Genomic DNA, 26,239 nt, shown 5'->3' on the forward strand with positions numbered 1-26,239 from the left:
CTTGGGGGAGAGGGGAGGGGTTATATGTGACATTAAACGAATACAGCTTCCATGGACAAGTGAAATACTTTTGGTGTCTACTGTGATACAGTTCATATAAGTTATAAAACTTAATATAATTGCATGTTTTCACAACCCATTTAGATCTGTGTTTATTTACTGCTAGACATTAGTAAGATTTGTACTGACAGTGTCTGGTTCATTTCTTAACATTCTCATATTAAGTAGTCTTAATCTCAACAATCGTATCACTGATACCAGCAACATCAAGCTCCTTCCTCATATTAAGAACCTTGGTAGTTGTAGGATAACCAAGAATAATTCTGATGGTTTCGTGCGTCGACAACTTTCAATGACTGATTTAGCTAATCGTGACTTGTGTCAAAATGCAAAGTGCCACGATTTTGACCTCATTTTTCAAGATAACTAAAGTGAATAATTAGCAGAATTGCAAAAACACGAAACTAATGACGTAATCAAGAAGCTTGACGGCGTGATTATTATTATTATTATTATTATTATTATTAGTAGTAGTAGTAGTAGTAGTAGTAGTAGTAGTATGTTGTTGCTATAGTAATCAGTGAACTCACTAAACCTACAAGGGTCATACAGCATGAATAATGAGAGGATAAATAACGTAAGTACAGACAACGATAACGAGTGAAGCAAGAGATAATATATGATAACCAAAAACTCGGAGACAAAGTTCAACAGCACGAGGAGGAAGCACTAGAACAAGAAAATAAACATGCGTGATACGGAGGCCAATAACATGAGTGAGGAGGCCAATTGAAGACGTAGAGAAGGGAAGGAGAGGAGAATAAGAGTGAAGAGGGGAAGAGGTGAGAGGGGTGTTGGTGGTGAGCTGTCGGGTTATCAGGGGCACTCCGGGCCAGTGGTGACGCGTCAAGTGTAAACATCCCACCCTGAGTTACGGCTACAGTAAACATAACCTCTGCACCCATCTTGCGGAATAGCCAGTCGGTGGAATATCCCCTCCGGTGCTTTAAACCAGCGACTACTGACAGAGACTGGCGTGAAATTATACCGGATAACATAATGGATCACAGCCCTCATCGCCTGTGGATGGAAAGATATTGAGAAAGATATTGGAGAAAGATATTGAGAAAAATGTCTAGCCGCAATGATTTGAAAATTGTACCAAATGAGGTGGAGCAGCGAAGGAGGAATCCAGCAATATGAAGGGTAACAAAAGCACATCAAAGAGTAGTGAAGGATCCTCTGTGAGGCGAGAAAGGAATCCAGTCATATAAAAGGTAACAAAAGCACATCAAGGGTAGTGAAGGGTGCTCTGTGTAGCGGCTGTCATGCTGCCCCAAGTGATAGAGTGATAGTCTCGCCAATGATAACACCTCCTCACTGCCCACTAAAACAAGACACTCTTATAGATTGAGGATTATTAATGATGGCCGCGATACTGGACGGCGATATTTGATAGCCAGCCTAATAGTTTGTTTATCTTCCCAACAAAAGAGACTGAATGGCGAGAGGAATTATGGGTAATGAAACCCGGACGAGAGAGGATAGTAATGACTTTGAAGTTTTATTGATGTTATACATTTGATAGGTTGCAGCTGTTCCGTGTATAAATGTCGTGTTTATTTACAGAGTATTTCGGGGTTAAGTGGGCTATGAAAGAATGCAATTAGAATATGATCGAAGCGGGAGGCGAGGGAATAGGATGTTTGAACTACGTAAGGGAGAAAAAGATGAGAGAGAATGTTGCAGATCTTGAAAACTCATTCCTCGTGTAAAGAGGAACATTTTTTTTTTTTTTTGTATCCTTTAAACAGTTTATTTATTATTATTTTTTGAATAAATGGTTTAGCAAATCGACAGATGGGCAAATGAGACACATGTTGTACGAGTGTCTTATTTACCCATTTTTTTTTTTGGTGTGTTCCCACACTCCGAGAACTTTGTTTTTTAATAAATTTGAAACATTCCGCATAACAATTACACAGTGGGAACAAAAACTAGCTATGTTTGGCTGTCATATTCCATTACGCGTGATAGATTCATACATAATGTTAAAATGTGTCAGCCTGAGCTGGGAGACGTCAATAGTGTCAACCTGAGCTGGGAAACTTCAGTAATGTCAGCCTGAGCTGGGAGACTTCAGTAGTGTCAGCTGGAGGACTTCAGTAGTGTCAGCTGGAGGACTTCAGTAGTGTCAGCTGGAGGACTTCAGTAGTGTCAGCCTAAGCTGACAGACTTTGGTAGTGTCAGCCTAATCTGGGGGACTTCAGTAGTGTCATCCTGAGCTGGGAGACTTCAGTAGGGCAAGCAGGCTATCGTCAAATATTCCATAATAATAACAATAATAATAATAATAATAATATGTGTTTTTTACAAGTACATGTACAAGGTATACACGCCAAGCTGACATCGACGACATACTGTTATAGAGAAAATATCTTGTAATACAGAGTATTTCGGGCAAATTAAGTCAATTTTGTCCCAGTATGCGACCCACACCAGTCGACTAACACCCAGGTACCCATTTTACTGACGGGTGAATATGGACATCAGGTGTCTTATGGAAACACGTCCTAATGTTTTCCAGCCGTACCGGGGATTGACCCCCGGACCTCTGTGTGATCTGAGTACATTAGCAGTCGAGCTACGGGACACCATCAAAGGTTCATCAGCTACGACAACTTCAAAGATTTCCTTCCAGCAGAGCTGCAGTTACTGTCACTTGAGAATTACCGTCTCTCAGGAGGAACCATCCCATACACAGGAAAAAATAGAGTTTTTATAAAGAAATCTCTATTATATCCGTCCTCTGGAGGGTACCGCTAGAACATATGGATACACGAAGGCCTATGAACTGGGTACTACCTGGAGTCTACCTGGAGGGCATTCCGGGGACCAACGCTACCGCGGCCCGGTCCATGAGGAGGCCTGGTGGATCAGGGCCTGATCAACTATGAGGCTAAATCGGCCTGTATTTCTATATACAATACAATATTTGTAAATTTATCTTGCGTTTATTCTCTTCCTCCTTCACCTCCCCATCCTCCATATCTTTCCACTCCACCACTCATGTTTCTAATCTTTGTTCCTCCCTCCTGCTTTTCTTCTTATATTTATTTACACTTCCCCATTTTCGTCCTTCCTGAGGATCTCATCCACCTCTTCTCCATCTCCATCTTCCCCTCTCTTCTTCCTCATCCCGTTCCTCTTCCTTCCTATCCTTACTCTCCTACTCCTTAAGAACCCCTCTCATCTACTTTTTTTCCTCCTCCTCCTCCTCCTCCTCCTCCTCCTCCTCCTCCTCTTCCTCCTCCTCCTCCTCCTCCTCCTCCTCCTCCTCCTCCTCCTCCTCCTCCTCCTCCTCCTCCTCCTCCTCCTCCTCCTCCTCCTCTTCCTCCTCCTCATCTTCCTCCTCTTCCTCCCACCTCCACCAATTCAAATATTTCTTTATAATTACTCGTGTGTGTACTCAGCAACGATATAAAAATAGAGTTATTATACCCCTCGGCAACCTTGTCCAATATGTTACGCGATATGTTTGTTAGTGCGCTATCTTATTAACTCGTTTGTTTGTTTGTCATGCACTTGCACTTTACCCATCTCTCTCTCTCTCTCTCTCTCTCTCTCTCTCTCTCTCTCTCTCTCTCTCTCTCTCTCTCTCTCTCTCTCTCTCTCTCTCTCAGAAGCTCAACATGTAGATCCACTAGCTAATACTAGGCGTTTCTGAAGACGCCTTCAGTCGGATTTATCGCTGGATTTAACCGAACTTCTTGTTGTGGTTTGTAGAATCACTGGCAACATACACCGTATCGAGCCCTATTTAGGCTAACTTCTTCTTGTGGCCCGGTGGCCTGGTGGCTAAAGCTCCCGCTTCACACACGGAGGGCCCGGGTTCGATTCCCGGCGGGTGGAAATATTTCGACACGTTTCCTTACACCTGGTGTCCTGTTCACCTAGCAGCAAATAGGTACCTGGGTGTTAGTCGACTGGTGTGGGTCGCATCCTGGGGGACAAGATTAAGGACCCCAATGGAAATAAGTTAGACAGTCCTCGATGACGCACTGACTTTCTTGGGTTATCCTGGGTGGCTAACCCTCCGGGGTTAAAAATCCGAACGAAATCTTATCTTGTGATTTATAGGGCTACTGGCAACTTACACCGTATCGAGCCTTATTTAATCGAACCATTTTCTTGTTGTGGTTTATAGGGCTACTGGCAACTTACACCGTATCGAGCACTATTGAACCGAACTTCTTGTTGTGGTTTATAGGGATACTGGCAACTTACACCGTAACGAGCACTATTTAACCGAACTTCTTGTTGTGGTTTATAGAGCTGCTGACAACTTACACCGTATCGATCCCTATTTAACCGAACTCTGTTGTGGAAAAACAGATGACTGCAGCCTTGACCTCCGTGAGACAAACCTGACTTGTCTCCCATTCCCCAGACATTGAATGACCCTTCCGGGTTAAGCGCGTCACCGTAATTAGACCTAGAACATCACTCTCAGGAATAGATATAATTTCAAATTATTTGAAAGACTTAGAATAAACTTAAGGTTAAATAAATGTCATACGTGAAGAATTGGAATAAAAAATGTTGGACTTTGCATTGGCCCGTAGCGTTATAACAATAATAATAATAATATTATTATTATTATTATTAATAGTAATAATAATGTAAAGTGAGATGACAGCAGTTCCACAGATGCCCTCTTAATGGAAATCATTAATTCAGTAAGAAAAACAATTCTGGTAAAGAGTATCAGTGAGTGAGAACAACAACAAACACTTCACAGTGTGTACAAACGTATCATTATCTCTCTCTCTCTCTCTCTCTCTCTCTCTCTCTCTCTCTCTCTCTCTCTCTCTCTCTCTCTCTCTCTCTCTCTCTCTCTCTCTCTCTCTCTCTCTCTCCCTCTCCCTCTCTCCACACACACACACACACACACACACACGGTAAGACTTAAGCTAATTAGTGTACTTTAAGATAGATACGTAGACTATCTCAGCCGTTACAGTGCCCCTTCCCTCCTTCCCTTCCTTCAGTCCTTTCTCTCCCTCCCTACTCACATTTCTTCCCTTTCCTTCCTACGAACGTCACATCTACTTTTCACACTTATCAACGGAATTACAACTTTCCAACAGGTTAATTTGGAGTCAGTAGAGATAATTATTTACTCTACACTTACATATTATCACTCTGGAAGACAGTGCTGTGACTTTGCCTATTTTAAATATCTCTTTAGATAACTCAGGCCGTCTGTTCTGTAAGCTGCTTAAGAAACAGAAATGTTGAGGCCTCCTATTTCTTGAACCCATTATGTGGTTCTGTAATTCTTAGACTTTTACTCACAGGATGAGTATGGGGTGACAACCATTCAGAGGATGGGTATGGGGTCACTACCATCCACAGGATGGGTATGGAGTCATTGTTGCCCACTCATACGGGTGCCGAGAGTATAATAATGATATCTAAAGTGAATTTCATATTAATATTTGGTTTACAATACCTACAAGTAGATAAATAAGACCGAGGTGCAGCATTTGGGTATCTTGTTGAAGTGACGTTTCGCCCAGCAGCGACTTTATCAGTCCATTACTGAATATTAACGGTTATAAGACATGAAGAGGTGATCAGTCTCTCAGCCTAAAATAGTCTTATTTGGCGAGATCTCGTGTAGCTCTGAATTTCTTGTCTCGTTGAATCTCGTCTTGTCTCGCTGAGCCTCGTCAAGTCTCTCTGAATTTCGTTTTGTCTCGCTGAATCTCGTATCAAGTGCTTTTTAAAAGTATTGCTACACGCTTTAGCATAGAATCGACCAATGGTGAGCACATTTTGGCAAGTTCTTTGTCGTGCTCCGTCTCACTACCACTGATCTGTACCCATGTACTTCAAAATGCACCTCATCTGAAAATATAACTTTTCTCCATTCATCTGTCGTCCTTTTCTTATGATCGAGTGCCCACCGTAGCCGTTGTTTTCTTCATAGCAGTAGTCAGTACTTGAAGTTGGCAGTTCTGCCGACTTCAAGGAGTCTTCGTCGAACAGTTGAAGAATCAACATTTACGCCAGCTGAAGCCTAATCTCTCTGTAGATCTTTGCTGGTTTTCTTGGGATCCTTCACACTATTCATTATGACAACTTTGTCATCGTGAGGTGTTGTCTTGAGTTTTCTTCCACATCTTCCTCGACGCAGCACTCCACAATCACGAATGTCGTCAGCCCTCTTCAGAATCCGACCAACAGTTGACTTTACTAGGTTCAGATTTACGGCGATCTGTCTGATACTCAAATCAGCATATGTTTTCTATTTGCACGCTTCCTAGGTGTAACATCCATTATGAATTTCAACAGTAATCATGAGCTGAAGGGAAGAATTTGGGGGAACCACATTCACCCACTGCAGGAATATCCTTACAGGACAACAGAGCTGTTGTAGCACTGACAAGAGTCGCAGGTTAACACCACAGGTGGATGGTTGCCAGAAGTCGGTAGCAAACTCTTCTGAAAAGAAAAAAAATCAAACTAAATAAACTAAGCAGGAGACTAAGACATATGAGATACTTACAAAATTTACTCTTGTCCCAATTAATTTGCTTACTGCACCATCTGCCTTCGATATATTCCTGCCTTCTACTTGTACACTTCAGTCATAACTACTCTCACTTAGCTCTTTCCAAGAGTGTAATTTCAGTGCTCTTGGTGATTAATCAGACACATGTGCAACATCTGAGCAGCTTGTAGACGTTTCACCATACAGTGACTTTATCAATACAGTACATGGACATAACAGAAATATATACAGTAAACAAGGGAAGATAAGTAATCAGTCCCCCTCCTGGTGAGCACTAAACTCTCTTGGATCATACAGTGCCCGTGGAATGAGATTTAATCAGGGTTTGATCCCATATACGTCCAAACCTAAGACTAACTTAATCTTCGTAAGAAACATTATGCTGGTAATGGGGCAAATAGAGTACTGTTATCTGTACTGTTAATTGTACTGTTTTCTGTACTGTTATCTGTACTGTTAATTGTATTGTTATCTAGGTTGTTATCTGTACTGTCATTAGCACTTTCTTCTGTACCGTTACCTGTACTGTGTAGTAAGCACTGTTGACCAAAGCAGTAAATTCCCTTTTGTTATTCTCCATGCTCTCGTAACAACAGAGCTAAGAAAGGAAATAAAACCACGATAGACTTAACATATTTATTTCAGATTAACAGCAGCCCACCTTCACTGGAGCGTCAGAGCATCTGGCTACCTGATGATGATATACTTCATAAATTCCATTTGCCCTGATTATTCTTTAGGCCAACCTGAAGAACTGTAATTCCCAAGTACATTACTGGTAGTTCTGCTGGAAGGAAGTCTCTGAAGCTGCCGTAGCTACCGTACCTGAGGTGGAATATTTGAAGTCTCCCAGCTCAGGCTGACACATTTCACTACCTCGTGTATACAACCATCGTGTGGTGGAGTATTTTAGGGAAAACATAGCAACCTTTAGTTCCCACAGTGTTTCTATCACTTAGAACATTGTAGCCACACACACTTCGCTTCTACCCAAGTCTGGTTTAATTAAAAACATATTTTAAGTTCACTTGTCAGCTAGTGTATCTGTAAACTAAGAAATGCCCAGTGTTGGCACACTCTCACTCCGCTACCACACTATTTCCTAGTGCAGGGAAAACACATTTCTACTGTAAGCTAACTCACTAAGAACCTAAATGCCCAGTATTACAAAACCATTTGACAAGATTCCACATGAACAATGACGATGAAGCAGTAGGTTCAGCGTTGAGAAGGTTCGTTTATCATATATCTAATTTATAATGGGTATATACCCGGCGAGTTTCGTCCATATTGTAGAGTACAAGTCACAACACTGCGGCTGGTACAGTATTGTGACTGAAATAACACCGTGACGGGAACAATACCGTGATGGGAACAACACCGTGACGGGAATAACACCGTGAGGGTAACAACAACGTGACTGGAACAATACCATGGCTGGAACAACGCCGAAGATGGAATATCGTGACTAAAACGATACCATTACCGGAACTACACCGTGAGTCGAACGTCATAACTGAAACAATTCCCATCTAACCCCCAAACTGACAAACAGAAGCCAGACGAGGATTCGATCCATCCTAAACCGTTATCAAATTGTTTTCACTATTAACTTGGTTTCTCACTTATTTTCTACATTTGCAGGTAATATAACATCTTTAAGTATTTTCGTTAGCATGTGAAAAACACAGTACAATCTTAGCATCATCACCCTCTTCTTTATGAATTATTATTATAATTATTATTATAATCAAGGGGTCTTCTTTATGAAGACATACATTGGACAACGTTTCGCTCTAAGAAGAGCGATAAAAATCATAATAAAAGATTTTGTTGTTTTGTATGTCTTGTATTCTTGGTGGGAATGCCACCTATAATTACCATCTTCAACTTGTTTCCAGTTCCACCACCTTCAACCAGTGTCTTCTTTAACCTGCTTCAAGTTTTACCAAACAGCTTAGAAAAAAAAATCATACACGATTCTGAGATCCCGTCAAAATGATCGTAATCCTCTTTAGTGCACGAACAGAACGTCAAATATTTTTTTTAGAGACATGAATGTTTAAGAATGTCTTAGGAATGAACTTGACATTCTTCCATGAGGTTCCTGGTTCACGTCGGATTCTTACGTCTGGAAGTCATTTTGGTTGTCGTGCAGTTAGTTTGTGTGTTAGATCTAAGGCCACGGAATGTATACACCGAGTGGTGTATTTCTCTCGGCTTGTGTATGCTGAGAGTTTATTTTGAGCCCTATTTTAGGGATTCAAGTATTTTTTGTCTAGTGGTGGAAAGGTTACGTACAGCCTTAATGACTCTCGTCTAGTCGATGGGCTTTAAATCACGTTGAGACCTATGGACTACACGCGAGTCACTAATTAAGGCTGCATTTCATGTTTACACTAACATCAAAAATACTTTAAATTCGTAAATTAGGAATAAAAGCTAACTTTCAGTGTATATACACTAAAAGATATACATCCCTCAGTGTATACACATAGACATCTATCGATGTATATGCACTGGGAAACATTCTTTTATGTATATATACACTTCTCTATTCATGTATTGACGTGTACACATTTCTTGGTGCACATACATTGGAAAATACACACCTCTCGGTGTATGTATACTACCTTATATCTTACTAGAAATCTTAAAATATTTGGGCACTAAAACCAAGAAGAATGTGGAGGTCGACTCCGTAGAGTTTGAGGATGACTATAATATAAATGATTAGAAGTTGTGATCAGAGATATGTCTGAACGTAATACTCGTTGCTAGACGCAGGTGATGGCGTTATGTCCAGCGGTGATATCTCCAATAGTGATATCTCCGACAGTTCGTCAGGAGAGCGACTGCAGCAAGGGGTAGTGAATAGCCACTGACGACTCATCCACTGTGATTCCCTCAGCAGCTCCAGTCATGGAGCTGACTTGAGGAAGGGCTAGGGAAGACTTGCAGGTCGAATTTTGGAAGAGGCAAAAGCAGGCATCTTCTCAAAAGCCGAGCTGGGAGAGGCTTAGAAGAGGGCAAGCGGGAAACTGCTGCTCACACGACTCTGAGAACTCAATAAAGTTGTCGAGGGCAGGCAGCGAGGAGTACACCGTCTGCAGGAGAGAGAAAGAAGTCAACAATATCGTAGCTACGATTCTCTGAATGTAGAAAAAAGCTAAATACTGTATAATAATTTGACCACAGCTGTTGTTCATTGATAATTAATTTATTCTTTAACAGCTGAATTTTGAAAATACGTATTTTGAAATTGCTCATATTAATTAAAATGATTTGCTAATGAACAAAATTTAGACTTATTACTGGGCAGCATTATTCCACGTAACAAATGCGCCTTTTATTAATTAAGGCCGGTCTAAAATTCCAGATATAGCTAACCAAAAATAAACAAGCATTTTTAATAATTGTAAAACCTGCTGAGTAACGGCAGTAGGTGATTAATGGGGTTCAAAGCCTATCGACTACACGAGGATCATTATTATTATTATTATTAAAGATTCGCCGGTATTCTCCCGACCCGGGCTTTTTCCAAGTGGTGGCCCGGCTTTGGCTCCCTCTTTAGGGAGTGTCTGAGACCTAAGTCTCCCATGGGAGGAGGCACAAGGACCTCCTCATCTTTGGGATCAACTGTCCCCAGGCCTAGCCACAAGCTAGGCCTCTCTGGTCTGCCATCCCCGCCCCAAGGGGGCTAATGGGAATGACAGTCTTATGAGCTAAAGGCTCGGGCTCAGGCACCTACCCTACCCTAGAAGGGTTAGGCATGGTGTCGATCACGAGGATCATTAATGCTGCTCGTAACCTTTTCATCACCAGACAAGAATTCTTTAATACCTAAAACAAATTAAAGTAAACTTTGAGCATATATTTGCTGAGAATACACCTCTCAGGATGTGTATATCAGTGCTTTCCCTGAATAATAATAATAATAATAATAATAATTGTACCTAGATGTACCTGTGCCAAAATAATAATAATAATAATACTGCTAATAATCATAATATAGACCCAAACATTAACAATGTCAGTTCTCATTTGCTATCTTATTCAAAGAAAATGTCAATGTATTTTAAGGGTAACTAGCATTTTTCTTGCTAATGCCTTAACACTGCTCCATTTTACTCTTCTTAGTCTCACTCACAGAATATACCCAATTAACAACGCACAACTTGCTCATCACACCAGTCAGTACACTCGGCTAACAACACTCATTCAACACCCTCACCACACTCGCTCAACACACCTCACCACAAGCACGCACCAGGAAGTATTTCTAAAGGACCCAAATGGAAATAAATCACTTTTGACTTATTTTTTTTTTCAGACTCTCTGATCGCGGGTTCTAACCTCGCCTGTGGTATGGTTTGGTAACAGAGCCTGGTTGATCAGGCTATGATCCACCATGAGGCTTGGTCACAGACCGGGCCGCGGGGGCATTGACCACCGAAACCCTCTCCAGGTATACTCCAGGTATGTGTAGCTGTATCTAAATAAACTTACTTTGTCTGACCTTTTTGGGTTATCCTAGGTAATTTACACATACGGGCGGGCATAGAACCCGCGATCAGAGGTATTGTTTGTTTGCAATCGTGTCATTACGATTTCGTGAGTCATGGTAACTGTATATATGTGTGTACTTGTACCTAAATAAACTTCTTCAGCCCCTGGTTGGTCAGAGTGAACTGAACGAAGTAGTAGTAGAGGCAGGATATTCAAGATAGTTTTAGCAATAGGTATGACACATCTAGAAGGGGGTAAATTAGGCAAGAGTCGGCCAGGAACCGAGACTCGACCCCTTCCAAACATAAAAAGGGAAAGCAATTGTGGGATTTATTTTAGAATAAAAGAGCTACGCTCCTCTCTGTAACTCCCCCTTTCAATTATACTCATAAATTCTCATGTAGGTTTATTATTTTTAAGATTATTGACCCTTGTGTAGCCGATAGGCTTTAAACCCGATCAACCAACCAGTGTATATGCACGGAGGGTTTACTCTAATTTCTTTTCTAGGGATTAAGGTGTTGGACAAGTGACGTGAAGCCTAAATGACCCACGTGTAGTCGATAGACTAAACCACATTCAGCAACAAGCCGTTATAGCCCCTTAACTCACCATCAATTATTATGGGCCCTAGTCCCACAAGCTGTCACAAGTCTTAAACTTAACATCTTGTAATATGGCTGATACGACACAAGCAGTTATAGCCCTTAAATACATTAGTTTTTACCTGGAAGATTCCACTGTAAGGTGCGTCGTGGTCTATGGTTCTAGCCTGGAGTGTCTGTTTTAAGGAGCGCTGGAGCCCCCACACCACGGGAGACATCTTACACACCAGCAGTTGCAGACAGGCGGTGTCGTCCCCCGTCGCCGACGCTAGCTTCTCAATGATGACCCGAGGCAGTCTGGGGTCCTGTGCCTCCTTCAGTATCTCGTCTACCTGCAGACGACGCAAGCTGTGAGTTGACACCCTGCCCTGTATGGCCCTTGTGGTTTAGCGTTTGTTTTTTTTTATTATAATAATAATGTGAGTTGACACATCGTCAGATTTAAAACTAAATATTTTACGAGGTTCGTAAAGATTTAGCACTGTACTATGAAAATATCACCTCTTGCCTTGTACTGGTTTTAGTACTTTCATATATATATATATATATATATATATATATATATATATATATATATATATATATATATATATATATATATATATATATATATATAATGTCGTGCCGAATATGTAAAACTGGTCAGTTAGCAAGAACTCATTTAAAATTAAGCCCTTTCTAAAATTTTCTCTTATACGTTTAAAGATATATTTTTTCATTAATGTTAATGTAAAAAATTTTAATTTTGCTCCAAAAGAATCTTAGAAAACTTACCTAACCTTGTTACAACAAGAACAATTTATTTTAGCCTAACCCAACTAAATATATTTTAGATATGTTTACAATAATTTAATACTAAACAAACACAGTGAAATATATTTTTTTCGTTAGATTCAGAATGATTTTGGCGAAATTATCGCATACACAAATTTTCGCTTGTCCTATATGGCAAGATGAGCGTTGCTATTTAAGCCAAGATCGCAAGTTCTGCCTATCCGGCACGACATATAGATATATATATATATATATATATATATATATATATATATATATATATATATATATATATATATGTCGTGCCGAATATGTAAAACTGGTCAATTAGCAAGAACTCATTTGAAATTAAGTCCTTTCTAAAATTTTCTCTTATACGTTTAAAGATATATATTTTTCATTAATGTTAATGTAAAAAAATTTAATTTTGCACCAAAAGAATCTTAGAAAACTTACCTAACCTCATTATGAGAAGAGCAGTTTATTTTAGCCTAACCCAATTAAATATATTTTAGATTTGTTTACAGTAATTTAATACTAAACAAACACAGTGAAATATATATTTTTTTTCGTTAGGTTCAGAATGATTTTGGCGACATTATTGCATACACAAATTTTCACTTGTCCTATATGGCAAGATGAAAGTTGCTATTTAAGCCAAGATCGCAAATTCTGCCTATTCGGCACGACATATATATATAGTAGGTAGTAGGTAGTAGGTAGTAGGTTGTAGGTAGTAGGTTGGTAGACAGCAACCACCCAGGGAAGTACTACCGTCCTGCCAGATGACTGTGAAACAAAAACCTGTAACTGTTTTGCATGATGGTAGGATTGCTGGTTTCTTTTTCTGTCTCATAAACACGCTAAGATAACAGGGATATCTTGCTACTCCTACTTACACTTTGGTCACACTTCACAGACACGCACATGCATATATATATATACATACATCTAGGTTTTTCTCCTTTTTCTAAATAGCTCTTGTTCTTTTTTATTTCTTCTATTGTCCATGGGGAAGTGGAAAAGAATCTTTCCTCCGTAAGCCATGCGTGTCGTATGAGGCGACTAAAATGCCGGGAGCAATGGGCTAGTAACCCCTTCTCCTGTATACAATTACTAAAAAAGAGAAGAAGAAAAACTTTATAAAACTGGGTTGCTTAAATGTGCGTGGATGTAGTGCGGATGACAAGAAACAGATGATTGCTGATGTTATGAATGAAAAGAAGTTGGATGTCCTGGCCCTAAGCGAAACAAAGCTGAAGGGGGTAGGAGAGTTTCAGTGGGGGGAAATAAATGGGATTAAATCTGGAGTATCTGAGAGAGTTAGAGCAAAGGAAGGGGTAGCAGTAATGTTAAATGATCAGTTATGGAAGGAGAAAAGAGAATATGAATGTGTAAATTCAAGAATTATGTGGATTAAAGTAAAGGTTGGATGCGAGAAGTGGGTCATAATAAGCGTGTATGCACCTGGAGAAGAGAGGAATGCAGAGGAGAGAGAGAGATTTTGGGAGATGTTAAGTGAATGTATAGGAGCCTTTGAACCAAGTGAGAGAGTAATTGTGGTAGGGGACTTGAATGCTAAAGTAGGAGAAACTTTTAGAGAGGGTGTGGTAGGTAAGTTTGGGGTGCCAGGTGTAAATGATAATGGGAGCCCTTTGATTGAACTTTGTATAGAAAGGGGTTTAGTTATAGGTAATACATATTTTAAGAAAAAGAGGATAAATAAGTATACACGATATGATGTAGGGCGAAATGACAGTAGTTTGTTGGATTATGTATTGGTAGATAAAAGACTGTTGAGTAGACTTCAGGATGTACATGTTTATAGAGGGGCCACAGATATATCAGATCACTTTCTAGTTGTAGCTACACTGAGAGTAAAAGGTAGATGGGATACAAGGAGAATAGAAGCATCAGGGAAGAGAGAGGTGAAGGTTTATAAACTAAAAGAGGAGGCAGTTAGGGTAAGATATAAACAGCTATTGGAGGATAGATGGGCTAATGAGAGCATAGGCAATGGGGTCGAAGAGGTATGGGGTAGGTTTAAAAATGTAGTGTTAGAGTGTTCAGCAGAAGTTTGTGGTTACAGGAAAGTGGGTGCAGGAGGGAAGAGGAGCGATTGGTGGAATGATGATGTAAAGAGAGTAGTAAGGGAGAAAAAGTTAGCATATGAGAAGTTTTTACAAAGTAGAAGTGATGCAAGGAGGGAAGAGTATATGGAGAAAAAGAGAGAAGTTAAGAGAGTGGTGAAGCAATGTAAAAAGAGAGCAAATGAGAGAGTGGGTGAGATGTTATCAACAAATTTTGTTGAAAATAAGAAAAAGTTTTGGAGTGAGATTAACAAGTTAAGAAAGCCTAGAGAACAAATGGATGTGTCAGTTAAAAATAGGAGAGGAGAGTTATTAAATGGAGAGGTAGAGGTATTGGGAAGATGGAAGGAATATTTTGAGGAATTGTTAAATGTTGATGAAGATAGGGAAGCTGTGATTTCGTGTATAGGGCAAGGAGGAATAACATCTTGTAGGAGTGAGGAAGAGCCAGTTGTGAGTGTGGGGGAAGTTCGTGAGGCAGTAGGTAAAATGAAAGGGGGTAAGGCAGCCGGGATTGATGGGATAAAGATAGAAATGTTAAAAGCAGGTGGGGATATAGTTTTGGAGTGGTTGGTGCAATTATTTAATAAATGTATGGAAGAGGGTAAGGTACCTAGGGATTGGCAGAGAGCATGCATAGTTCCTTTGTATAAAGGCAAAGGGGATAAAAGAGAGTGCAAAAATTATAGGGGGATAAGTCTGTTGAGTGTACCTGGTAAAGTGTATGGTAGAGTTATAATTGAAAGAATTAAGAGTAAGACGGAGAATAGGATAGCAGATGAACAAGGAGGCTTTAGGAAAGGTAGGGGGTGTGTGGACCAGGTGTTTACAGTGAAACATATAAGTGAACAGTATTTAGATAAGGCTAAAGAGGTCGTTGTGGCATTTATGGATTTGGAAAAGGCGTATGACAGGGTGGATAGGGGGGCAATGTGGCAGATGTTGCAAGTGTATGGTGTAGGAGGTAGGTTACTGAAAGCAGTGAAGAGTTTTTACGAGGATAGTGAGGCTCAAGTTAGAGTATGTAGGAAAGAGGGAAATTTTTTCCCAGTAAAAGTAGGCCTTAGACAAGGATGTGTGATGTCACCGTGGTTGTTTAATATATTTATAGATGGGGTTGTAAGAGAAGTAAATGCGAGGGTCTTGGCAAGAGGCGTGGAGTTAAAAGATAAAGAATCACACACAAAGTGGGAGTTGTCACAGCTGCTCTTTGCCGATGACACTGTGCTCTTGGGAGATTCTGAAGAGAAGTTGCAGAGATTGGTGGATGAATTTGGTAGGGTGTGCAAAAGAAGAAAATTAAAGGTGAATACAGGAAAGAGTAAGGTTATGAGGATAACAAAAAGATTAGGTGATGAAAGATTGAATATCAGATTGGAGGGAGAGAGTATGGAGGAGGGGAACGTATTCAGATATTTGGGAGTGGACGTGTCAGCGGATGGGTCTATGAAAGATGAGGTGAATCATAGAATTGATGAGGGAAAAAGAGTGAGTGGTGCACTTAGGAGTCTGTGGAGACAAAGAACTTTGTCCTTGGAGGCAAAGAGGGGAATGTATGAGAGTATAGTTTTACCAACGCTCTTATATGGGTGTGAAGCGTGGGTGATGAATGTTGCAGCGAGGAGAAGGCTGGAGGCAGTGGAGATGTCATGTCTGAGGGCAATGTGTGGTGTGAATATAATGCAGAGAATTCGTAGTTTGGAAGTTAGGAGGAGGTGCGGGATTACCAAAACTGTTGTCCAGAGGGCTGAGGAAGGGTTGTTGAGGTGGTTCGGACATGTAGAGAGAATGGAGCGAACCAGAATGACTTCAAGAGTGTATCAGTCTGTAGTGGAAGGAAGGCGGGGTAGGGGTCGGCCTAGGAAGGGTTGGAGGGAGGGGGTAAAGGAGGTTTTGTGTGCGAGGGGCTTGGACTTCCAGCAGGCATGCGTGAGCGTGTTTGATAGGAGTGAATGGAGACAAATGGTTTTTAATACTTGACGTGCTGTTGGAGTGTGAGCAAAGTAACATTTATGAAGGGATTCAGGGAAACCGGCAGGCCGGACTTGAGTCCTGGAGATGGGAAGTACAGTGCCTGCACTCTGAAGGAGGGGTGTTAATGTTGCAGTTTAAAAACTGTAGTGTAAAGCACCCTTCTGGCAAGACAGTGATGGAGTGAATGATGGTGAAAGTTTTTCTTTTTCGGGCCACCCTGCCTTGGTGGGAATCGGCCGGTGTGATAATAAAAAAAAATAATAAAAAATATATATATATATATATACATATATATATATACATATATATATATATATACATATATATATATATATACATATATATATATATATATATATATATATATATATTAATGTAAAAATTTATAATTTTGAACCAAAAGAATCTTTGAAAACTTATCTAACCTTATTATAACAAGCGCAATTTATTTTAGCCTAATCCTACTAAATATATTTTAGATACGTTTACAGTAATTTAATACTAAACAAACACAGTGAAATATATTTTTTTCGTTAGATTCAGAATGATTTTTGCGAAATTATTGCCTACACAAATTTTCGCTTGTCTTACATGGCAAGATGAGCGTTGCTATTTAAGCCAGGATCGCAAGTTTTACATATTCGGCACCACACACACACACACACACACACACACACACACACACACACACACACACACACACACACACATATATATATATATATATATATATATATATATATATATAATATATATATATATATATATATATATAGCAGAGAGGTAGAGGGGCATGAGAGACACCTGCAAACAACTTCGTGAGTACGAAGTTATACAAAGACAGCCTCTGGAAATGGAACGAGGAAGTGGTGGAAGCAGACCCCATACACAGTTTTAAGGGAAGGTATGACAGAGGCCACCAGGTTCCAAATTAATTAAACCGATCTTATGCAGAGAAAAAGGCGCGATCAGCTGAGACTCGACTTCTACAATAACAAATAAGTGAGAACACGACGGGAGTGGTGGTGTAAGGCGCAGGTTGAATGAACCGTTGATTTATGTACTATGGTCCCAGACCAAACACTGAGACCTGCTTCCTCTGTGTTGGTTTATACTGTGAAAGCTGTGCTGTAAATTGGTAAACCCTCCCTCTTCCCCACCTCTCTTCCTCCCCACCTCTCTCGCATGTAGAGATAGCGTGATTGCCGCTGCAGTGCACTGAATTGTTGACACCACCAGGTAAGAGTCACAGGTGGTCAAACAGTCATTACCGTAACTCTTGCTTCCGTCAGCTGCTGTGAGCACCACCATTGCTTCCGTCCTGCTCTTCTTTCCTTCTCTTTTCTTTATTAACCTTGATTCTTTCCCCTTCTCCATTCTTATTTTCCTCTCTTCTCCCTTCCTTCCCCTCCTCTTTACCTCCTTCTCAATATTCCTACCTTATTAAACCCCAGTTTCATAATAAATTCGGAAATTGGTCTAAAATTCCTCTATAAAAAATAATGTTTCCCTATATTTCTACACTTAACAGCATTAAACCTCACTTGGTCTTCTACCCCAGGATGCGACCCATAACAGACGGCTAACACAGAGATACCTATTTACTGTTAGGTGAACAGAGGCAACAGATGTAAGGAAACAGGCCTAATATTTCGTCAGGGGTTCGAATCAGGATCTTTCAGGCACACAAGGTTTTATTAGGGACATATTTCGCTCTGTGTGTGTAGTTTTATCCTGAGCTGATAAAACTCTACACAGAGCGAAACGTCCCAATAAAATCTTGTTCTGCAAAGAGAGTCTTTCTTGACTATTGTCAGTAGTACGACATTTAGACCCGTATGTAAGTAAAAATTATGCCTGTTGTATGACCCTATATTTAGGACACATTGCTGGGACGCATATTGCTGGGACACATACTGCTTGGACACATACTCATGGGACACATACTCATGGGACACATACTCATGGGACACATACTGGTGGGACACATACTGCTGGGACACATACTGCTGGGTGATTTCCTCTAGCACGTAGATAAGTTTGTATTCCTGAATAGTTGTATATTTTATTTAAACTCTCCGCACTGTAGTCAAATACAAAATCACAGAGGTTACACACGACTGTGACCACTGCAACCACCATCACACCAACCCCACACCACCACCATCACACCAACCCCACACCACCAATATTACACCAACCCCACACCACCACAACAACTATCACCATCCCCACTGCCACCGTCGCCATCACACCACTACAACCACGGCCACCATCACCGCTATCACACCAACCCCACACCACCACCACCACAATCACTACTACCACCATCAACCACCGTCACACCAACCATCCAAAACCACCACCACATACCTTGAATTGGTTACGGCTGATAAGCCAGGTCAACACAGAGTCATCGCCAGACCTCGTGGAAGCCAAATCATTTTTCTTGTTTCCTATGAAGGACGAAGTAATCTGAAAGTGATTAATAAGTATGTGATACTAATAAGTTCCCAGAGTCGGTTCCGGATCAGACGGGCTGTGGTGCCTGCGTTGAGTTGCGAGCTGCTAGCACCAACAGCCTCATCGTTCAAGTCAGCCACCAGAAGACGTGGTCTGGGACCAGGTCGTGAGGGGTGGGGATTTTAGAATCACTTATGGATAGAATACTGGTAGGAAGACACTGAAGTCATCCAGAGATGGACAGAGTTAATGTATGACTCACACACACACACACACACACACACACACACACACACACACACACACACACACACACACACCAAGTGAGACCAGAAATAATGACAGTTCTGACATAACCTTATAACCTAATCTGCATTTTGAACTGCCATGAAGTTGGACACGTTCAACTAGCCTAAGAGCTAGAGCTCAACTTGTTAGAAGCTGTATGACCCTTGTGGGCTTAGCGGTTAGTTTTGATTGTAACAATAATCAACTCGTTAGAACAGGCTCAAGGGCTAGAGCGTGACTCCTTCAGCCGGCACTCACCAGTTCGGCCAGAAAGATGAGGACGTTGAGAGCCATGAGCCCCAATTGTGAGGGTTCGATGCCCACCATCCTGAGGAAGCCGTCAACGATACCCTCCCTCTGCATCGCCTGTTCCTCGGAGGGTCCCTGCAGATGGTTGGAGACCAGAGTGGAGACCGAATCAGCGAGGTCCTCACTCACGATGCTCGCCACTTTCCCCGCCTCCTCCAAACCAGCTTGGACCTGGTGTGAAGAGACGGGGTGAACTTAATGTAGTGGAGAGTGCGTTAAAAGGGTTCCTTCAAGGGCAGCTCCTTGATTCTGGTAAATAATTCCTGATCTAAGGCATTGGAACTATCACAAATAACCCGCACATGGGAGACAGACGCTTATGACGACATTCGGCCCGACTTGGACAATTTGCAAGTCGCTATAAGCTTTTCTCTCCTGTGTGCGGGTTATTTGTGCATTGTACCAGTCATGGTATTGTGCCTTTTTGTTCTTTATTGGAACTAACATCTCCTTCCTTGAATATGAATGATCTGTCAGGTCAAAGTTTTTTCCGAATCTCACAACTTCACCTTTTCCTTTCTAGAATCAAATCTTGTTGTCTTCCGTTCTCCTGGGTTCTTTAAGATAGTGAACAATCTGTCCCATGTGGTTCTTGAACACAGAGAATAAGGACTTACCTGTCTCATGTGGTTCTTGAACACAGAGTGTAAAGACTTACCTGTCCCATGTGGTTCTTGAAGACAAAAGTAAGTACTTACCTGTCCCATGTGGTTCTTGAAGACAGAGTCTAAGGACTTGGCTCCGTGTTCCAGCACTCTGGAAACGTGTTGAGCTCCCTGATCCATCGTCTTGCCCAGGCCTTGGACAGCACCGTGCACCGCCTCCCCGGCCTTACCCAGGAGACCTGTGGAGACACCAGTATTCAAGGACCAGGAGGGAGATGTCAGGGAGACATCACTGCTATTTTATCCACAGATAGCAAATCTACCAGGAAGGTGGTGACTTCAACGAAGGGGTGGTGCGCTAACAGAGGAAGGGGGGGTAGGACTTACGGTGTGATGGGCGTATACTAAACGAGAGAATACAATTACCGAAGGGGTCAAGAATGCGATGAAGCTGACGAGCTTGGCGGTCGTGAGGCGAAGAGTCCTTGGAAAGTGCCTGTGTTGATAACGCCAGCACTACCACCAGCCTGGAATACACACAAGTACGTTATAACAACTGGTTCACACACACACACACACACACACACACACACACACACACACACACACACACACACACACACCCACACACCCACACACACACACACACACACACACACACACACACACACGCATACACACTCACAAATTTCGAAGAAGGGGTAGTATATATTATACCCAGTGGAATATAAATTAAAAATACATATAGCTGGTAGATTAAACGCTGAAGACAGAGCATCATAAACATAGTTCTGTGGCTACAGATAGGCAATTAAAATTATATAGGTTAGGTTAGGTAAGGTTCGTCAGGAAACAGGACAAATGTTTCCTGACGCGGGTCTTAGTCAGATGATGACCCGCCTTTGGAGATTTTGGTCATCTGACCGAGGCCTTCCGCTGGCTTACCGGTCCACCCTTTTAAAAATTATGGTCATTTATAACCATTGTTATTAAAATTATATAAAATCAGATACACACAACATTACCAGGCGAGACATCACCTGGTTTTTAAAAGACTGTTAGAACTAAGTTTCCTACTAAGTAATAATATTAGGAGAGAGGCAAATATGAATCTAAGTGTCATGAATACATACATGAATGTAAATAAGCAATTTACAGAGCAACCTGTGATGTGAAAAGACTGATGGATGTTGTAGTAGCCAGGCTTAGGCTTAGTTATAAGTACTTCTGGTAGTTTGGCAGACACACCGATGGTGATCAAACTAAATGCAGTGTATGTGGTTAGCCTTATGGTCACTGTTGAACACTATGTACTTGATCGACCACTTGTTGAGGAATATAAACAGACAGTATAATAACATATGTGATTATGTCATAGTATCTTATTATTGAAAATAAAATACCAGATATATTAAGCAAATTTCATAAATTTGCTTGCAACAGATAATTGTAGATATAAATCCAGATGTACTCCTGTTAATCGTTTTTGAAGCCTAGTTCCTAGGCCTTTCGTGTATCCAATATCCATATGCTTTTGCGCTACCCTCCACAGGATTAATATTGTATGCACAATAAACTAGCCGCTTCGGCGACAAAATCTAAAAAATAAAATTATGGACATTTTCCTTCCCATTCTTGCACCGAGAATGATAGACATCAAGCATTCCAGTTACACAATACCAGCGTCTTCATGTCTTATATGCACGTGTTGACAGCAGCTGCTATCTCCATGCCTCACCTAATCTGCCAATCACCTGCCTATTACCTGTGCTACTGCATGTTACCGTTGTTGAGGCTGAATGGCATTACCGTTGCTGAGGCTGGATGGTGATAAAGCTTGAACACGCTTTACCGTTGCCAGGGTGTTGGGGGCTGGATAGCGGTCGTCACCGCTCGCAGCGCGCGACCACCTCCTGGCGAACACTGAGCTCATTCCAGATTTGTTTACCGAAGAAATTATCACATAGCGGAACTTAGGAAAAACTTGCTGGACTGGTCATCGTTTATATAATTATTATTTTTACACCTTTTTTTTTTTTTTGGCGTAAGTAGTATTGGAGATCAGGTGCATTATAGACGCTAGTAAGGTACTCCACTGACTTCGTCAGAGATTATACATAATTATCCGAAACTGGACATGTAATTATAAAGATTGTGAGGTCCCCAGCTGCTGCCTGAATCACATTTGAGGAGACCGACACGACACAGTCTTTATGCTGCATGCTTTATAATAAGTCTGACGTTATGTCCTTAAGGATTCTTTGTTGACGTTTCTGAAAGTCCTCTCCAAGTTTGCTATGCGATCATACTCTACCGGTGGTGTTCTGATGATGTACTCTTTAGGCGATATGTTCGGTACTATACTAACCCCCAGATTATCCTCTTTTTATAGTTTGCAGCTTTTGTCTTCCCCAAGCTGTACTCCGTCTCCAGTTTTCTTTTTGCCTTTTCCTATCTTTTGTAAGTTAGTCCTTGCTGGAACTGGCCATCTGCCTGGCCATCTGTAATCTACACAAGTCTTCTTCTAGTCTTTCGCTGCCGTCTCGTGTTTGTATTCTCATTCGTTTTACATCATCCTCTAAGAACGAAGCAACATTTTATCTACTGTAATGTGTAGGTAAGGTACAGCATCGGTCCCAGTACTGACCCTAATAGGATTCAGTAATAGGAACACGTGTTCAGGGGCGTATAAATGGGAATGTGTGCGAACTGGCATGAGTCGAGTAAATGGATGTGGGGTGTGTGGGAGTTCACGTAGTGAGCGAACAGGTGGGTGGAATTGGTAGGTGAACTTTGGTGGGTAGTTCGGTCGGCTAGTAACTAAGGGTATGTTGGTGGGTCATGGCGGGTGGTTGGGAGATGGGTGGATTGTGGTTGTAGGATCAGGCATGGGTGTTACTAGGGGAGGGCTGGCATGGTGTTAGATGGGTGAGAGATTCAGTTGGTGGGTTGTGATAGCCTGACTGATCACGGCTCCAGGAGACACGTATAACACAAGCTTTTCATCATACATTTTATTATGCTCTTCTGTTTAAATTGAATTGATTTTTTCCCCTCTAGCAACATTTTATCAGGAAGCCGTTGCGTCGACAGGAGTGTGTACACAGACACAAGTATACAGAACAAACTTTAATGCGGCCATCGTTTCGCTCTTACACTATATTATTGATGGTATAAAACACCGACAAGCTGATAAAGAATGTACAAAAAGTGGGTATCTTAACTGCCGAAACGTTTCGCCCGTGCAGGAGGCTTCTTTAGTAGAATACAGGCGAATATTATTAGTTAGACACATGTGCAACACTTGGGTATCTTTACTGAAGAAACGTTTCGTCACACAGTGGCTTCATCAGTCCTATCCAAAGACGAATAGTGAAGATCAGAAGGAGATTGAGGACTGATTACCTCAATTTCCTTCTGATATTCACTATTCTTCTTTGTATAGGACTGATGAAGCCACTGTGTGACGAAACGTTTCTTCAGTAAAGATACCCAAGTGTTGCACATGTGTCTAATTCATCAACTTATCGGTTCTCTGAACCATTTATCTACACAGGCGAATATATCACTAGAGCTCTAAGTTAAGCTCTACTTATAATAATAATAATAATAATAATAATAATAATAATAATAATAATAATAATCTTTATTTCTACAAGTACATGTACAAGGTATACAGACCTAGCTGACATCAGTGACATAGTACTATATAGAAAGTCACATGTTATGCATAGATTTCGGCCAAATTAGGTCAGTTTTGTCCCAGGATGCGACCCACACCAGTCGACTAACACCCAGGTACCCATTTTACTGAGGGGTGAACATGGACTGCAGGTGTCGGATACACTTCCCAATATTTCCAGCTGTACCGGTGGATCGATCCCCGGTAATGGTCTAGATAACTGACTGAGTTCTACTTTTTTTAAGTTAATGACTGGATATTTATGTCTGTGTCCACATTGTCACGTCTTGGTTGTAAATGTTATCCTAGGTAATCTACACATATACTGCTATGTATGATAATTTATGTAACTGTATTTATGTGTACCTGTACCTGAATAAACTTAATTTGTTACGTGGTACCGACAAACTGTGAAAAGAAAGACTTGGTTATGGTTCAGGACATTTATTAAAGAAAACGTTTCGCCACGAGTGACTTCATCATTAGGATTGATGAGGCTACTCGTGGCGAAACGTTTCTTCTAATAAATGTCCTGAACCACATCTTAGTGAATAAGTTAAGCCGTAATAGTAAGTGTTTAGTGCACCTGTGTCATATACTTTAAAAAAAATATCGTATAAGGGAGACAATTTTCATTATATTTGCAAAAAAAGACTAGTTGTTTGATTAGAAAAAGTGTGTAGAATTATCAGTGACAGGTCCTGGGTCAACATGACCTGTCAGGTAAGTCGTGACACCCTTCGTAGTTCTGCCATTTATAATGCTAAATGCCCCTCGAGGGAGGATGGTCCTCGAACCTAAGAAAATGGATTTGTACTCTGCTTGATCGAATCTGATTGCCTTCCATTCCACAGGTTTTGTAAGAACTCCTACGAAGCCATCCGATATGTTATTCACAGCGCCTGCTCTTGCTTATCTCATTCACGATATGCTAATTGCCAAACCATCCGCAAGAAATGGTGGAGGCACGATCTGTAGGCAAACAACAAGACTGTCCCACTACCTAATTACTCTCACATAAAAAATGAGGATCAGAATGAGCACTGACGCTTGTTATCAATATTCTGTTAAGGCATAATAATCCCGGAGCCTTGAGTTAACTGAACCATCTATGACAGAAATCACTATTTTCCGTACTAGGATTTCACGAGTGTGGAGAAAAGACAGGTTACAGAACAATTAATTGGGACAATGTTTTCTGTGTAGAGCTTTATCATGTGCTAACGTGAGTTGGTACAGCTCTACATAGTGCGAAACGTTGTTTCAATGAAAACTTGTTCTATAACATAAGCTTATTCTTCACTTTTGTTGGTAAACGTTATTTACTTCCGTCTCCCAGTATGTATGTTTGCTACACATTATGAATTTCCACACTCGTCTTTTTTTTCATTATTAGCAAATCACCTGGAGAGGCTAGCTCAACACTATTAAACTTCTTAGTCAATTGTGAGATATTTCAGTTTTATTAGTCAAGTAAAGGTCAAAGTTTATTTGCACATGATACATTATTTATACAGAAATGGGTGACACTTGAAGGCGTGCAAAAAGCCCATGGTAATGCAGAGGATTTCGGGCATTAAATTTTAGCCAGCAAGCTGGGAACACACGTAACACTATACTCACCATAATATATATTTGGTCATCATGTGGAGGAGTTGTGACTTTCAGTACACTTTAAATATCACCTTCCACTCGGCGTGACAGGTTTTATACACGTTTTAGAGAAGCCTTGTGGTTCCCGGGGGTTGAGGTGCAGTGGATGTAGTGGCGGTGTAGTGATGTAGCTGGTAGTGGTGACGGTGATAGATAGGGCAGGTAGCACCTCGCCTGGTCGAAGTCTGTCAGCACAGTGAAGAAAGAGTCCTGGTTTAGCTAGCGAGGCCGAGGCAGTCAGCAGACCCCCTCCCACATCTTCGCCAACCTTCCTCCTCCACCTCTTCTTCTTCCTTCCCCCCTCCTCTACATCGTCCCTCCCTCCATCTTTTACTCCACCCGCAACGTTGACGTCCCCTCCACCTCCTCTTCTACTTCCCCAACATTTACATCCACCAAAACTTCTTCAAAAGCACCTCTATTTCTCTCTCTCACCTCTCTTAGCATGATATAGAAATATAGCTATCTTTGTTCTTACAATCTAACTATCATATAGAATAGAATAGCATGATCCTGTAATTTGCTATATAAATATACTTCTCAGTACTTTTTATATTCCCCGAGAATCATTCGCCCCATGCGTTCTAGCGACTCTTGTACACATATACACTCGTAGTGCTTTATCCGTCAGGATAATAGATCTGCTGTAATAAGAAACTTGTAAAGTAAAAGGACACAAGTGCAACTAATGTGACATTTATTGTGGC

General features: G+C 41.0%; 2 protein-coding genes across 4 annotated transcripts in view; one reads left to right on the forward strand and one right to left on the reverse strand.

Annotated features, from left to right (window-relative positions):
- Positions 1 to 26,239, forward strand: part of LOC128700389 (uncharacterized) — a 109,881-nt gene that overhangs the window by 11,939 nt on the left and 71,703 nt on the right. Inside the window, exon 1 of one of the 2 annotated variants that reach the window (XM_070100069.1) lies at positions 11,914 to 12,044. The exons of the other annotated variant lie outside the window; for it this stretch is intronic. The gene's annotated coding sequence lies outside the window, so the exon portion shown is untranslated. Of the gene's footprint in view, positions 1 to 11,913; positions 12,045 to 26,239 lie in introns of those variants that run through there. 2 annotated transcript variants of the gene reach the window in all.
- LOC128700432 (uncharacterized) lies at positions 7,211 to 26,181 on the reverse strand. 2 transcript variants are annotated; one of them, XM_070100071.1, is made up of 7 exons: positions 25,503 to 26,180; positions 20,624 to 20,724; positions 20,291 to 20,436; positions 19,542 to 19,763; positions 18,906 to 19,007; positions 11,817 to 12,026; positions 7,211 to 9,687 (listed from the first exon to the last, which is right to left on the reverse strand). In XM_070100071.1, exons 1-7 carry the CDS (start codon positions 25,523 to 25,525, stop codon positions 9,577 to 9,579), a joined length of 915 nt encoding a protein of 304 aa, XP_069956172.1. In that variant the 5' UTR covers positions 25,526 to 26,180; the 3' UTR covers positions 7,211 to 9,576. The 2 variants fall into 2 exon arrangements, with proteins under 2 accessions (XP_069956172.1, XP_069956173.1); XM_070100072.1 differs by lacking the exon at positions 18,906 to 19,007 and having other exon boundaries at positions 25,503 to 26,181.

The sequence above is a fragment of the Cherax quadricarinatus genome, chromosome 71 (assembly GCF_038502225.1).
Source record: "Cherax quadricarinatus isolate ZL_2023a chromosome 71, ASM3850222v1, whole genome shotgun sequence".
In the NCBI taxonomy this organism is placed as follows: domain Eukaryota; kingdom Metazoa; phylum Arthropoda; class Malacostraca; order Decapoda; family Parastacidae; genus Cherax; species Cherax quadricarinatus.

Coding starts and splice junctions, on each gene's coding strand:
- LOC128700432 (XM_070100071.1), bottom strand. CDS start 25,525: ATGATGACCAAATATATATTATG. Junction 12,027..18,905: donor TCAGCCGTAACCAATTCAAG/GTATGTGGTGGT, acceptor CGTCGTCTGCAG/GTAGACGAGATACTGAAGGA. Junction 9,688..11,816: donor CTTACAGTGGAATCTTCCAG/GTAAAAACTAAT, acceptor TCTCTCCTGCAG/ACGGTGTACTCCTCGCTGCC.